The sequence below is a fragment of the Lampris incognitus genome, chromosome 18 (assembly GCF_029633865.1).
Source record: "Lampris incognitus isolate fLamInc1 chromosome 18, fLamInc1.hap2, whole genome shotgun sequence".
Classification (NCBI taxonomy): domain Eukaryota; kingdom Metazoa; phylum Chordata; class Actinopteri; order Lampriformes; family Lampridae; genus Lampris; species Lampris incognitus.
This window is the reverse complement of record NC_079228.1, coordinates 39,654,687-39,667,156: the sequence shown is the minus strand read 5'-3', so window position 1 is coordinate 39,667,156 and position 12,470 is coordinate 39,654,687. Positions and strand designations below refer to the sequence as shown.

The window sequence follows — 12,470 nt, the reverse complement described above, 5'->3', positions numbered from 1 at the left end:
CAGGTTGAGTCGCCGCAAAAGCCACTCGGTCCTTTTGTGAATTCGCCAGTGAGTGTTTTGTCAGTGATTGTTATTTGGGGTGTTTTAACTGTGCACTCTCCCTCGTGCCTCTCAGTGCTCAGCTGACCAATCGTGTAACTTCAGTGATGTCGTTGGTCACCTGATCAAGCGGCCCAACCGTGTCAATCAGTCACTCAATCAGTCACTCAGTCAATCAGTCACTCAGCCAGTCAGCGAAATGTGCGTTTGTAGGGCTGCCCCACTGGTCCGGTCCAGCCACAAAGATTAAAAAGTTCCTATATTTCACTATTGCACTGTATATTGCACTAGCATTGTTCTCTATATTGCATTATGATGGGTAAATAGTAATAAATACTAGTGGTGGGTCGTAGTTCTGCGGGGCTGCGGTGTGGAATGGCCATCATTCAATTCCGTTTAGGTTCTGTTTCCATTCTTTATATTGAGTTTCATTTAGAAGGCAGCTCGGACGTGGATGGCACATGATTGGAGACAACTGCTGCGAAGGTATTGAATTATCATCGTACTTGTTATTGTGTGAAATTTGCATGTACAGTGGGCCGTGATCAAACCCTTCAGGTTTTAAGTGGTGCTTTGAAATCCGTGGTGGAAGAGCTGCTGCGGTGCTCAAGAGCTTTACTGACAGCACATGCATAATAGAACGGCAGAAACTCTTCAGATCTGCAGTCAACGCCGGCAGCGTTTTCTGAACAACACACCATTATGCTACAAACTTCAGCTGCCCCACCAATTTAACATGGACCCCAAAAACAACAAAAGAAAATGTAAGTAAAAGAAATACAACCTTCAGTGATGGGAGAACACTACATCTGTGTTAATTAACCCCGCTCTGCCCAAGGGATTCAGACCCAACCAGCTGAACCAGAAACTTTCAGCCAGTGTGTTGCTTCATTATGTACAACTGCATCTCAGCATAACTTCGGTTAAAACATAGAAACACGTACGTAGAGACTTGAAATATGACTACCAGCTCTTCAGCCTTCTCACACACACCGGTTCACTATGAGGCCGTATAGATGAAAGGTAAAAACTATGTTGCCTTGCATGATGCAAAAGGCTCATAACATCATTCAACACAAAGTGGCCATTTGGAGAACACAAATTTGTATTCTGGACATCTGCCTCGACATCGCAATATTAAACACAATGTGAAAAGCTCATATTTTGGTACCATATAAACAAATTTGATGTGGCAACTAGTAAGACTTACAGCAATAGCGCCACTGAGTCATAAGCTCGAGAGACAAAGCCAAAAGAAGCTTTTTTTCCCACTCAAATCACAATTTCTGTTATAAACAAAGATAAAACTCAACTTACACTGGGTTTTGAGCCACAACAACACAATTTCAGTAATATTTAGGATAATTCTGGTACCTCAGGAACAAACTGCAGAGTTACCTTTCCAGAGAGACCATGTTTATTCATATCTTAAAGTGTTCAAGAGCTGCCGCCATTTTCATAACGTTTGGCTTTGGGCTCAGAAACCAAGGGCCCTCTTTAATGGGTTGGAGTCGTACTTGAGAAAACAATTTAAGGGTGTCCGGGTAGCGTAGTGGTCTGTTCTGTTGCCTACCAACACCGGGATCTCTGGTTCGAATCCCAATGTTAGCACCAGCTTGGTCGGGCGTCCCTACAGACACAATTGGCTGTGTCTACGGGTGGGAAGCCAGATGTGGGTATGTGTCCTGGTCGCTGCACTAGCGCCTCCTCTGGTCGGTCGGGGCACCTGTTCAGGGGGGAGGGGGAACTGGGGGGAATAGCATGATCCTCCCATGTGCTACCCACCCCTGGTGAAACTCCTCACTATCAGGTGAAAAGAAGTGGCTGGTGACTCCACATGTATGGGAGGAGGCATGTGGTAGTCTGCAGCCCTCCCCGGATCAGCAGAGGGGGTGGAGCAGAGACCAGGACTCATTTATCACGAAGTACTTATACACAAGGTAATACTGGATACCTACCTGGGCACTGAGTATATGGGTAGCCTAATAATGAAGAGAGGACTGGTGGTTTTTTTGTATTTTTGTTTTTTTGGGTGAAGTCAGCACAGAGTTGAGGTTCATTTAACTCCTCAGGCTGGTGTTGCAGTGCAGAGTTGTTTGATAGCTGGTGTCTCCACCGGTGTCTGATTAGTGCTGCAGCTGCTGCCGCTCCCCTTCACCGGAGTCAACGGCAAATCCCTCACCAATTTGGTAAATCTCCAAAGCCCCGCTTGCTCGCTTCCTCAGCCACCGGTACGTTCTCACCCGTTTCTGAAAGATGGGGTGGGAGGAAGGGATGAGGAGAGATCATTTCCGCTGTCTGTTTTGTTGTTGTTAATTTTCCTCAGCTTTTCCTGCAAGATTGTGCTGACGACATTGTTTTCCATGCAGCGTTGCAAGTCTCGATATCGTCTGAAAAGGGAAATCGAACAAAATGTCAGCGTTAATCAAGTCCCAAAGAACTTTTCATTTATACTTCTATGAGACAGATTCTTCAAAAACACATGGTGGGTTACGCGGGCATTTTAGTGTTCTTTGTCGGAAAAGCATCTTGGTTCCTGCTCTAAGCAGTACCAGGGAGTACCGTGGGTGTGTTTGGGTCATGGGTAACTGATGGCGACGTTGTTCATGTACGGACCTCTTCACTTCTCTGTTATCAATGAAAATGGTGCCAGCCACATAGTGGATGGTGATATTACTACACGCTGGCCTGGTGGTTAGCGGTGAGGTCTTGTGGGGGTGTCTGAGTAGCCTAGAGGTCTATTCCGTTGCCTACCAACACGGGGATCGCTGGTTTGAATCCCCGTGTTACCTCCGGCTTGGTCAGGCGTCCCTACAGACACAATTGGCTGTGTCTGTGGGTGGGAAGCCGGATGTGGGTGTTGCCCCTTTTCCACTGCATGGTGCTGGCTCTACTTGACTTTACTCTGTTTGACTCTACTCGCTTTACTTTTTGGGATTTGGTTTTCCACTGCAGATAGTATCCCCTCTCGATGAAGCCTCACTGGTCATTTATGGGCACGTTGACTAGTTTTTTGTTTGTTTTTGTTTTTATTTTATTTTATTTATATTTAAATAAATATAAATAAATATACATATATTTGTGTTTAGATTTTATTTTATTTATCTATTCACAGTGGTATTTTCATGTCACCTTTTAGTATCAGCTCAGCTCACTTGGAACCTCGACAGAGGTGGTACCAACAAAAGTACAGGTACTATCCCTAACTTTTGCCCAATGGAAAACCAAAAAAGGCGAGTAGAGTTGAATTGAGTCAAGCCGGTACCATGCAGTGGTACACATAACAGCCTACCTATAGTGCACTACCGCAGCACGAACAACAGCCGGCAGGGCCGGGCGGCTCTTGGTCCAGTCGACTGAGTGTCCAGTGGGTTTGAGTGGAGGAGGAGCACTTCTGACTTCATCACACCTCTGATTCGGCCACAGCTTGAAACTTTATCTGGTGTATTTATGTAGTGTGTGTGTGTGTGTGTGTACACTTTGCATTCCTACATTTGTGGGGAAGGTGACGTATTCTGTGCTATGAGAGGACATTTTGACTAGTCCTCACCCCCACCCCACCCCCCACCCCCTTTCCCTCCAAATTGTACTTGGTCAATTACCCCACTCATCCGAGCTGCCCCGGTCTCTGCTCCACCCCCTCTGCTGATCCGGGTAGGGCTGCAGACCACCACATGCCTCCTCCCATACATATGGAGTCACCAGCCGCTTCTTTTCACCTGACAGTGAGGAGTTTCACCAGGGGGGCATAGCGCATGGGGAAGGATCATGCTATTATCCCCCCCCCCCCGACCAAGCCGGAGGTAACATGATAGACCGCCACGCTACCTGGACACCCGGTCCTCACTTCTTTAAGGGTCTATTTTAGGGTTGGGACGTGGGTTTGGGGTGAAGGTTGGAATGAGGTTGAGGTAAAGGTTTGGGTTAGACATGTAGTTCTGATGGTTAGGGTTGAGGGCTGGGGAAGGAATGTTGTCAACGTGGGGTCCTCACAAAGATAAAGCTGATATTTTTGTTTGTGTGTGTTGGTGATTTTTTGTACGACTTGTTTGCATATATTACTTCTTACTTTTTGTATTACTTCTTACTTTTTGTATTATTTCTTACTTATAGTATATTACTTATTACTTTTTGTATTACTTCTTACTTATAGTATATATTACTTCTTACTTATAGTATATTACTTCTTACTTATAGTATATTACTTCTTACTTTTTGTATTACTTCTTACTTATAGTATATTACTTCTTACTTATAGTATATTACTTTTTACTTATAGTATATTACTTTTTACTTATAGTATATTACTTCTTACTTATAGTATATTACTTTTTACTTATAGTATATTACTTCTTACTTATAGTATATTGCTTCTTACTTATATTATATTACTTCTTATTGATAGTATATTACTTCTTACTTATAGTATATTACTTCATACTTATAGTATATTACTTTTTACTTATAGTATATTACTTCTTACTTATATTATATTACTTCTTACTTATAGTATATTACTTCTTACTTTTTGTATTACTTCTTACTTATAGTATATTACTTCTTACTTATAGTATATTACTTCTCTACGTGTTATATCTTGAGTGTTACAGTGAGCAACTCAAGTCAAACTGCCTTTACTTGTACATCAAACCAAATCAGTTTTATTTGTGTAGCCCAATATCACAAATTGCAAATGTGCCTCAAGGGGCTTTACAGCAACACAACATCCTGTCCTGAGACCCTCGCATCAGATAAGGAACAACTCCCTAAAACCCTTTAACGGAGAAAAAACAGGAAGACACCTCAGGGAGAGCAGCAGAGGAGGATCTCTCCCAAGACGCACAACGTGCAATGATGTCGTGTTTACCCAATTTACACAATACAACATTGGAAGAGGATGACAGAATTATAATGGACTTGTAAAATTTATGAAGAATATGATGAGGGGGATGCCAATAAAAATGCTAATAAAAGAAAAGAAGAAGCTAAAAACGGCCGATAAAACAGACTCTGATCCTAATAAACACATCCACCCCATGTGCCCTGAACATGTGTGTGGCTGGTCACATCCCATGTGCCCTGAACATGGGGGTGGCAGGTCACATCCCATGTGCCCTGAACATGTGAGTGGCAGGTCACATCCCATGTGCCCTGAACATGTGAGTGGCAGGTCACATCCCATGTGCCCTGAACATGTGAGTGGCTGGTCACATCCCATGTGCCCTGAACATGTGAGTGGCAGGTCACATCCCATGTGCCCTGAACATGTGAGTGGCAGGTCACATCCCATGTGCCCTGAACATGTGAGTGGCAGGTCACATCCCATGTGCCCTGAACATGTGAGTGGCTGGTCACATCCCATGTGCCCTGTGTGTGGCTGGTCACATCCCATGTGCCCTGAACATGTGAGTGGCAGGTTGCATCCCATGTACCCTGAACATGTGAGTGGCAGGTCACATCCCATGTGCCCTGAACATGTGAGTGGCTGGTCACATCCCATGTGCCCTGAACATGTGAGTGGCAGGTTGCATCCCATGTACCCTGAACATGTGTGTGGCTGGTCACATCCCATGTGCCCTGAACATGTGAGTGGCAGGTTGCATCCCATGTACCCTGAACATGTGAGTGGCTGGTCACATCCCATGTGCCCTGAACATGTGAGTGGCAGGTCAATTCCCATGTGCCCTGAACGTGTGAGTGGCAGGTTGCATCCCATGTGCCCTGAACATGTGAGTGGCAGGTCACATCCCATTTGCCCTGAACATGTGAGTGGCAGGTCACATCCCATGTGCCCTGAACATGTGAGTGGCAGGTTGCATCCCATGTGCCCTGAACATGTGAGTGGCAGGTCACATCCCATGTGCCCTGTGTGTGGCTGGTCACATCCCATGTGCCCTGAACATGTGAGTGGCTGGTCACATCCCATGTGCCCTGTGTGTGGCTGGTCACATCCCATGTGCCCTGAACATGTGAGTGGCTGGTCACATCCCATGTGCCCTGAACATGTGAGTGGCTGGTCACATCCCATGTGCCCTGTGTGTGGCTGGTCACATCCCATGTGCCCTGAACATGTGAGTGGCTGGTCACATCCCATGTGCCCTGAACATGTGAGTGGCTGGTCACATCCCATGTGCCCTGAACATGTGAGTGGCAGGTCGCATCAGGTCAGGTCAGCTGTACGTATGTGTAGAGCGCCAGTCACCGTTACCTGTGAGAGGGCTCTACCATCACAGTGTTCTCCAGCAAAGCTAGATAGAATGAATGACAACGTACGACACCCTCTGTCCAGAAGACACGCTGTTGAGTTAAAGGTACAATCTGCAGGGGCGTCCGGGTAACGTAGCGGTGTATTCCGTTGCCTCCCAACACGGGGATCGCCAGTTCGAATCCCTGTGTTGCCTCCGGCTCAGTCGGGCATCCCTACAGACATAATTGGCTGTGTCTGCAAGTGGGAAGCCGGATGTGATTATGTGTCCTGGTCGCTGCACTAGCGCCTCTTCTGGTCAGTCGGGGCGCCTGTTCGAGGGGGGGGGTAGTGTGATCCTCCCACGTGCTACGTCCCCCTGGTGAAACTCTTCACTGTCAGGTGAGAAGAAGCGGCTGGTGACTCCACATGTATGGGAGGAGGCTTGTGGTAGTCTGCAGCCCTCCCCGGATCAGCAGAGGGGGCGGAGCAGCGACCGGGACGGCTCGGAAGAGTGGGGTGATTGGCCAAGTACAATAGGAAGAAAAAGGTGGGGGGGGGGGGTCCAAAAAAAAGGGTACAATCTGCAACAGATGTACCCAGCGGCCGTCCGCCCCTCTTCTGCTGACTGTTGGGTCACACGTCGGGAACGCTGCTCGCCTTACGACTTGGGAATAAAAACAATTCCTTTCAAGGCTTTCATGCGTCCCCATTTCTCAAACAAATACCCAGTGTTGTTGACCCGATGTCGAGATCCGTCACGCTCCTTGTCAGTAGGGCGCTGGTGTTGTCGCAGTCGTCCGCATAGCCGTGGTGGTGCATTTCATTACGGATTGTCACAGAAACCCCACGGGGGGGGGGGGGGGGGGAACCAAACATTGAGAAAAGGAAACGGGAGAAACCTCAGGAAGAGCATCGGAGGAGCGATCTGTTCTCCAGGATGGACAGACGTGCAGTGGAGTTGACAAGCAGTTAACACATGTACAATACCCACCACATGAATACATAAAGTTACAACAAAACAATGGCAAACGACATGTGTTGTATTGTACTGTGTTATGCTGTGTGTTTGTTTTGCAGAGCCGTACAGCCCGGCGGTGTGGGTGATGATGTTTGTGATGTGCCTGTCGGTGGTGGCTGTCACCGTCTTCATCTTTGAGTTCTTCAGCCCCGTGGGATATAACCGCAGCCTGCAGAGCGCCAAGAGTAAGTCACATACCCCCCACCAGCCGCCCCCCCGCCATCATCAGCCCGCCAATCAACCCGCCGCAACCGCTCATTTAACGGCATCATTACCGACTTGTCATTTCGTCAGTTGCATAAGCGGGGCGCCTGATTTGCGGAGGGTGTGGGCTCTCATTATGCAAAGGCGTCCTGCTTTTTAAGTAACTTAATGTTTTGGGGAGCTATAAACTATCAAATCAATCACGAGCCCTACCCATAATCCTCGCTGTTATAGCCAGTGATTCATGCATGGATGGCACCCGGGTTGTTCATTCTGACACTATTGCCAGAGGCAGTCCAGTGATTACCTGAAGTGTTTACTCGGCCGTACCTCTGCACCGCTCCATTCATTTGAATGATTACTGGGAGGCGGTGTTACTTCCTGCCAGACTGACACAGGTAGAAATACATTTGGGTGGTGTTAGGGAGGACAGCTGTCTGTCTCTCACTGTCGGTCCTCATACATCTTTCGTCCCCCCGTCTGTATCTCATCTCTCCCACATCCTTTCTTTTTTTCACCTCTGCCAAGGACTTGGTGTTTCTACGCTTGTTTGTCTGTTTGGCCAGATGTCAGTAAGATAAACGGACAGACCCGATAAGCAGGCGGGCCTCGGCCAGGGGTCAGGTCATTTCATTTTTGGGGTGAGAATTTGTTTTCTTTGTTTATTTTAGTTTCTGTAATTTCTCCACAGAAATCAAACTATTATCATGAGTAACATCACAGCCATGATGTTATTTTCAGCCCAAAATCCATCCACCCAGCCATCCATCCATTATCCAAACCGCTTATCCTGCTCTCAGGGTCGCGGGGATGCTGGAGCCTATCACAGCAGTCGTTAGGTAATAGGCAGGGAGACACCCTGGACAGGCCACCAGGCCATCACACAGGGCCCACACACACACAAACACACACACACAAACACACACTCACACCTGGGGACAGTTTAGTACGGCCGAGTCACCTGACCTACTTGTCTTTGGACTGTGGGAGGAGACCGGAGCACCCAGAGGAAACCCACACAGACACGGGGAGAACACGCAAACTCCACACAGAGGACAACCCGGGACAAACCCCAAGATGGGACTACCCCAGGGCTCGAACCCAGGACCTTCCTGCTGGGAGGCCACTGCACTAACCACTGCGCCACCGTGCCGCCGCAACCCAGAATCATTATTTAAAATATATGCTTTCAATATTTACAGTTACCCCCACCAAAAATAGTTCCCAACACAAGTGGCTTGTTGCTTTGCAGCGTACTAACAATCTACTACTACTACTACTCATTTTGGTTATTCCCGGTAGGGGTCGCCACAGCGGATCATCCATTTCCATCTCTTCATTTCATTGTTTTTGCAGCGTACTAACAATGTTACATTAAAAGAAATAGGAAACAAATGCTGCACATACTGGCCTGTAAACTAGCTTAACTAGTAACAGTTGTCCATCAACACTTTGTAACACTACAAAAACAGCATTAATAACTTGATAACAGGAAACATTTTAAATAGCAGCATTAGTAAACACTGCTAGCAAGCTTTCTAGGTGGGGAATTATGTTTTGCTGGTGTGTGTTAATCTGCACACTGGTGTTCAGTGTGCAGCTGGAGAAGACGGTGTTTGCTGTGTGTTAACATTAGCATCAGATAAGCTAACGCTTCATAGTTGTCCAAGTCAGGCTGTCTGGGTATTTTTGCCCCTTCTTTTTCTCACCGATTGTGTCCGGCCAATCACCCCACTCTTCCGAGCCGTCCTGGTCGCTGCTCCACCCCCTCTGCTGATCCGGGGGAGGGCTGCAGGCTACCACATGCCTCCTCCCATACATGTGGAGTCACCAGCCGCTTCTTTTCATCTGACAGTGAGGAGTTTCACCAGGGGGACGTAGCGCACGTGGGAGGATCACGCGATTCCCCTGTCCCCCTCCCACCCGAACAGGTGCCCTGACCGACCAGAGGAGGCGCTAGTGCAGCGACCAGGACACATACCAACATTCGGCTTCCCACCCGCAGACACGGCCAATTGTGTCTGTAGGGACGCCCGACCAAGCCGGAGGCAACAGGGGGATTCGAACCAGTGATTCCCGTGTTGGTAGGCAATGGGCTGTCTGGATATTTAATGGACATGTTGAACATATCCTGTTGACTTGGGACACTGGAAGAGAGCTGTTCTCTGGAGCATCAGAAACTGCTCTGCTGCTACTTCAGCTCGGGCAAAGCAATCACGTCTGTCGTTTTCCCAGACAACTTTAGACTCAACGTGTTTGTGATTAAAGCGTTCGCATGCCTCTGATTGGCTAACTCTAACCCTAGCCCCCCCCCGAACCCTAACCTTAACCAATCAGAGACAGAGTTTGCTGGTTGACATAAAACGCATCACTACCGATGCTCCAGTGCGGGAATGTCGCCACAGACACCAGATGTAAAAACTCCGGTGTACGGAGTACACCGGAGATATTTACCGGGCGGTGAGGCTTAATCCGCACTGTGTGAAGTCATTTGACGAGGGCTTGAATGTAACGGACGTTATTTACATGTAGAAGTCCTGCACTCTAGCTTCAAGTTCTGACCTTTTATTTCTTCAGCCTTTATACGAGCACTTTCTCATTAACTCTCTCTCTCTCTCTCTCTCTCGCTCTCTCTCTTTTTCTCTCTCAGAGTCGGGAGGTTCAAAGTTCACAATTGGGAAGTCTATTTGGCTGCTGTGGGCGCTGGTCTTCAACAACTCTGTGCCTGTGGAGAACCCCAGAGGAACCACCAGCAAGATTATGGTGATCTGAGTGACTGAATGACTGGATGAAGAAGTGATTGATTGATAAATGAAGTCAATGATGAGCAAATGTGTCCCGTTTTACATGTTGGCATTGAAAAACCGTTATGCCATGCGTTATTGTGGAACTGGTGTCAACAGTGACAGTATTTGGCAGATGGTGACATGCAGCCATGTAAAAGTTGCCATGGCGACCACCTCGTCTTCGGAGTTGGATGACGATCAAAGCAGAGCTATGCCAGTCGTGCTAATACACTTGAGATAAAAAAGGGCAGGAGGAAGTTATAGGTTCGGTGCTGATAACTGTCCAAGCACCATGACTCTCATTAACATTGCGCTACTCAGTTTTTTCTAGGTGCGCCTACATCAAGTTGATTAGCATCCATATTTACTGGATAAATCCGCTCCACGTGATGGCAAAAGTCGGGAAAATTGAACTTTTGATGGAACTTTCCACCAGGCTTGGCAGTTTACAGCCCACTGAAAAACATGGAACTTCCGTTTACTTTACTTATCCGGCAAACCGGATGTTTTTCCATGTTTGGTGTCATAATGTAAATGCAGCATTACAGACGTATTAATTAAATGGTGAATTCACTGACTTGACTGATTCATTGATTCGTTGGTTGGTAGTTGACCTATGGAGGTTGATAGATTTTGTGACCGAAATATTGAATGATTGACAGTTGATGTAATGAGTTGGGTGATTGATCCTTGAAATCTCGAGCAATTCTTTTGATATCTGCTGCATTTCGGGATAAAATATTCCTGCATTTCCCACATAAAAACAGAAACAAGCAAAAAATAAATAAGTAAACTTGTTCACGTTGGCACACGCTCTGACAAAATGTGCGCACAAATGCTGGGTTGTGATGGTTTATAAAACACCTGTTCTCAATCTGTAATCACCTGACAGAGAAGAAAGAAGAACAATTCCAAGGCAAGCCCCCCCCCCCCCACACACACACACACACACACTGCTGTTCCTGTTGTTGGGTTGTGAAGAGCTTCAGGGGGAAAATGCTTGGTCTCTTACTTCTGCCGGAGAGCTTTTCAGCCTGTCTCCAATCATCTGAAGTACTTGTTAGCTGCTCAACAGGCTCTCCAAAAACAGGGTCATAAGAGAAGAAGAGTCGCTTATTTTTGTTGCTCTTTCTTTCTCTCTGTCGCTCTCTGAAAGATTTGTTTGGCTGAACCACCTTTCATTGCTGTTGGGGAACAACAGCAGCAAATTTCATGTTTTACCTTTCCCTTCAGGTGCGTGCACATGTGTGTGTGTGTGTGTGTGTGTGTGTGTGTGTGGGTGCTAAATGCATGTGTGTAATACAAACACTGTAAAACAAATACATACAAAGTCTAAAAAAAATTAAGGCCACTATTTTCATAAATATTTATGATTACTGATTTCCTGATGTAATGAGTATGGTTCTTCCAGACAAAAGTTAAAAAAAACATCTGCTCAACAGCCTCATAAATCCTATTGTCAAGGTGAAGAGATAAAGCTGCATAGGAGGGTCAGGAGATGCCCTCCACCTTAGCAAGTAACACTCTCTGCCTTTCAAAGAAAGACAGAGAATTGATTCAGTTTATTCCTGGTCTTCTCAGTAATAGGATTAAAGTTCAAGGAACAGCTCAGTTGTTGGTTTTTTGTTATAATGATCCCTAGATATGTGACCTGTTCTGTAACAGGGACACCACTGATAGAGGGCATAGCAAACGGAATCTGAAAAATATCTTTTAAAAACAGGACAACGTCATCTGCTAGCTGACTAATAATAATTTCTCTCCACAATATGAATCCCCATGTATATCATTCAGTTTTATATAATCTACAAGGAGTTGTGTAGAAAGTATGAAAAGATAAGGAGAGATAAGACATCCTTTTCAAATTCCTCTTTTTAAATCAAATCTTGCAGAGGTACCACACGTCACTTTGATAGAATTGTTTCCATTATTATATAACGTTTTAATCACATTACAGAAAAACTCTCCAAATCCACAGTGAAAAATGAAATTGTTCTATAGTGTAAAAAGCTTTATAAAAATCCAAGAACAGAAGGAAGCTATCATCAGATCTAAGCTCAGAGTAATCAGTTAAATCTAAGACAAGCCAAACATTATTTGAGATGTGCCTATTACACATAAAGCCATATTGAGTCTCATCAACTACTGAATCCAAAACCTTCCTTAGTCTTCTGGCAAAAATTAAAGCAAGTATTTTGTGTTCCTTATTTAGAAGACTGATTGGACACCAATTATC

The 12,470-nt window shown here is 46.0% G+C and overlaps 1 protein-coding gene across 1 annotated transcript in view; it reads left to right on the top strand.

Annotated features, from left to right (window-relative positions):
- The window catches only part of LOC130128460 (glutamate receptor ionotropic, NMDA 2D-like), a 180,643-nt gene extending 170,423 nt beyond the window's left edge, over positions 1-10,220 (top strand). Inside the window, exons 10-11 of the mRNA XM_056298067.1 lie at positions 7,304-7,429; positions 10,099-10,220. Of these exons, the coding sequence (XP_056154042.1) occupies positions 7,304-7,429; positions 10,099-10,220 (248 nt within the window). The remainder of the gene's footprint in view (positions 1-7,303; positions 7,430-10,098) is intronic.
- The last annotated feature ends 2,250 nt before the right edge of the window (positions 10,221-12,470 follow it).